At 35.8% G+C, this 2,500-nt stretch overlaps 1 protein-coding gene across 1 annotated transcript in view; it reads left to right on the top strand.

Moving 5' to 3' along the window:
- The window catches only part of LOC106870367 (sperm-associated antigen 6), a 21,659-nt gene that overhangs the window by 9,534 nt on the left and 9,625 nt on the right, over positions 1-2,500 (top strand). Inside the window, exon 3 of the mRNA XM_014916405.3 lies at positions 357-540. Within this exon, the coding sequence (XP_014771891.1) occupies positions 357-540 (184 nt within the window). The remainder of the gene's footprint in view (positions 1-356; positions 541-2,500) is intronic.

Below are 2,500 nucleotides of genomic sequence, written 5' to 3'. Positions count from 1 at the left end.
ATGTAAGGTGTTACTACCTGCCATTCAACCAGTTTGGTCTATACATTTTTGCTCTTAACTTTTGTTCCACTGCACCAGATATTAAATATTTTATGTCTAAATGTAGCTTATCACTAGTCAAACATAATTCAAATAAACTAAATTTGATTTCGATTAAAACTGAATTAGTGAGACTGCTTGGGAGACACTGACTGTGACAAAAAAGCTACGTTAAGAATATTATTCAACTACTATCATAGTTGAAATGATAGTTGAATGATATGTATATATATATATATATATATATATACACACACACACACACATATATATATAAACATATAAAACACTCGTATTTATTTGTTATTTTTTGACAGAGATTCTATAAAAAGTCTGCAGCATTCGTCCTACGAGCTGTTGCTAAACATTCTCCAAGTCTAGCTAAGGCTGTAGTAAACAGTGGTGCCCTTGAATCTCTGGCTGTTTGTTTAGAAGAGTTTGACCCTGAAGTTAAAGAGTCTGCTGCCTGGGCATTTGGATATATTGCTGCACACAATGCAGGTAAATTTATTCACACCTATTTCACCACATGCATCCAATAGTCAAACCTGGTCAATTAAATCCTTGTATTTTTTAGTTTTGATTTTTAATTTTTATTTCAGATCTGTTATATTTATATTTTAATGAATGAACTATGATGGATATTAGAATAAAACTTGCTGAAGTAGCAGAAAACATAAATAACCTAACTAAGCACTTCTTATTTCTCTTTCCTCAGTTCAGATTCAACGAGAGTTGGATGACTTAAAGCCATGCAATATAAAATATGCTCCTTCAGTCTGAAAGAATTTTCTATAGATTAATGCTTCATGAAGCTCTAGCTTCATGGTATTAAATGGATGAGAAAAAACTAGCCATTGGATGTTCTGTCATAGACAGTAACCATGGTGCACCTAGTACCTTTTCTAAAGAAGTAAACAACTTAAGAAAACATAGAATTAACCATGTTGCTCAGGAACAGCTTGATTTTCATCTTCTAGGATCAAAGTAAATTTAGAGTAGGAATTTTTTTCTCTTACTTGCTAGGTTTGAAAGAAAGGGGCCATGTTCGTAATGTTCACAGGTCGTCTGGGACTGGTGAGATTAATGTTGTCAAAGTTCTGCTTATCCTGTTGCAAGTATTTCTGTTCAAGAAAGGCATGAACAGAAAGGAAATTTCAGTGAACAAAGGTTCTGGGGAGGAAGAACTGGGTGTAGTAGTTAGTGTGGGACTTGATGGGGTCTGACAGCAAAATGAGAAATAGAAAGAAAGGAGGCAAGTAAGCCTAGAGCACCTGAGTAAAGGTGGAATGAAACTAGCTTGCTCTGAGAAGAAGAGGCCATTGTAGTAATAGTAGAAAAGGTAGAAAGTGACAACAGAATAATCTGTGTGTTAAAGATTGGAGTATGTCTGTGGGTGACTTCATGAGGTTAGCATGAATAGTATAGCTAGTTTCATTCCACCTTTACTCAGGTGCTCTAGGCTTACTTGCCTCCTTTCCTTCTATTTCTCATTTTGCTGTCAGCCCCCATCAAGTCCCACACTAACTAGATAAAAGTTATGGGCAAACTGCAACCTGTAGGACTTTCACAATGGGATGCCTGACTAAAAAATTACCTTGAATGTTTCTAGTAGTGTGGCCCACAGGATGATGAGTTATGTCTCGTGCAGCCTGCTTCTTGGAAAATGTTGCCCATGCCTGGTATACAATGCGTGTAACACCAGCAGCAGCAGCAGCACTATCCCAAATGTGGGAGCAGCATTCCATTGTGGGAGTTTTGTAAAAGGCCAGTAGTTGTTGAAAAGCTGAAATATTTTCTGGCTCTGAAGGGAAGAATCAGTCTTTGAGATGCAGTTTTAGCTATATTAAAGGAGGTGCATTTGCCATGAGAAATCATCATTTGAAGCAGTTATTTGGAGATCTATAGATGCAAGCTACTCATGTTTAACTCTTTAGCATTTAAACCAGCCATATCCAGCCCAAATATTGTACCTGTTTTATGTTCAAACTGGCCAGATCCAGCCTCTCACACCTACTTTACAATGTCATTTTAAATGTAAACAATCACATCATTGATATCTCAGATAATTCACGAATAAATTCAAAGCAATATGAATAAATAAGTAATACATTTCACTGAGAAACCTGAATGGTAAAGGACTAAGGCAGGGTAAAACATGTAGTGAGATCAATTCAAAATTCAACTGATTATTCCCACCAACAACTGATCAGAGCTTAAGTATGTTTTGGCTTAAAGAAAGAAGTTTAGTTTTAGAAATATATATGAGGTTTAGCAGGATGTTGTTTAGATGTAAATATGCCTGTTGATGGAGGTTCTGTGTTGTGATAATCTTTATGTAATGCTGAAGGAGTCTTGATGGTCATTTCACCATTAGATAATATTTTTTGAGATGACTGTTCATCGCAACAGTGCAGATATAGAATGTGACATTCAGATTGTATATGGTTTAGGAGAAGTT

The sequence above is a fragment of the Octopus bimaculoides genome, chromosome 1 (genome assembly GCF_046866305.1).
Source record: "Octopus bimaculoides isolate indiv1 chromosome 1, ASM4686630v1, whole genome shotgun sequence".
Lineage (NCBI taxonomy): Eukaryota > Metazoa > Mollusca > Cephalopoda > Octopoda > Octopodidae > Octopus > Octopus bimaculoides.
This window is presented reverse-complemented; position numbering and strand designations above follow the sequence as displayed.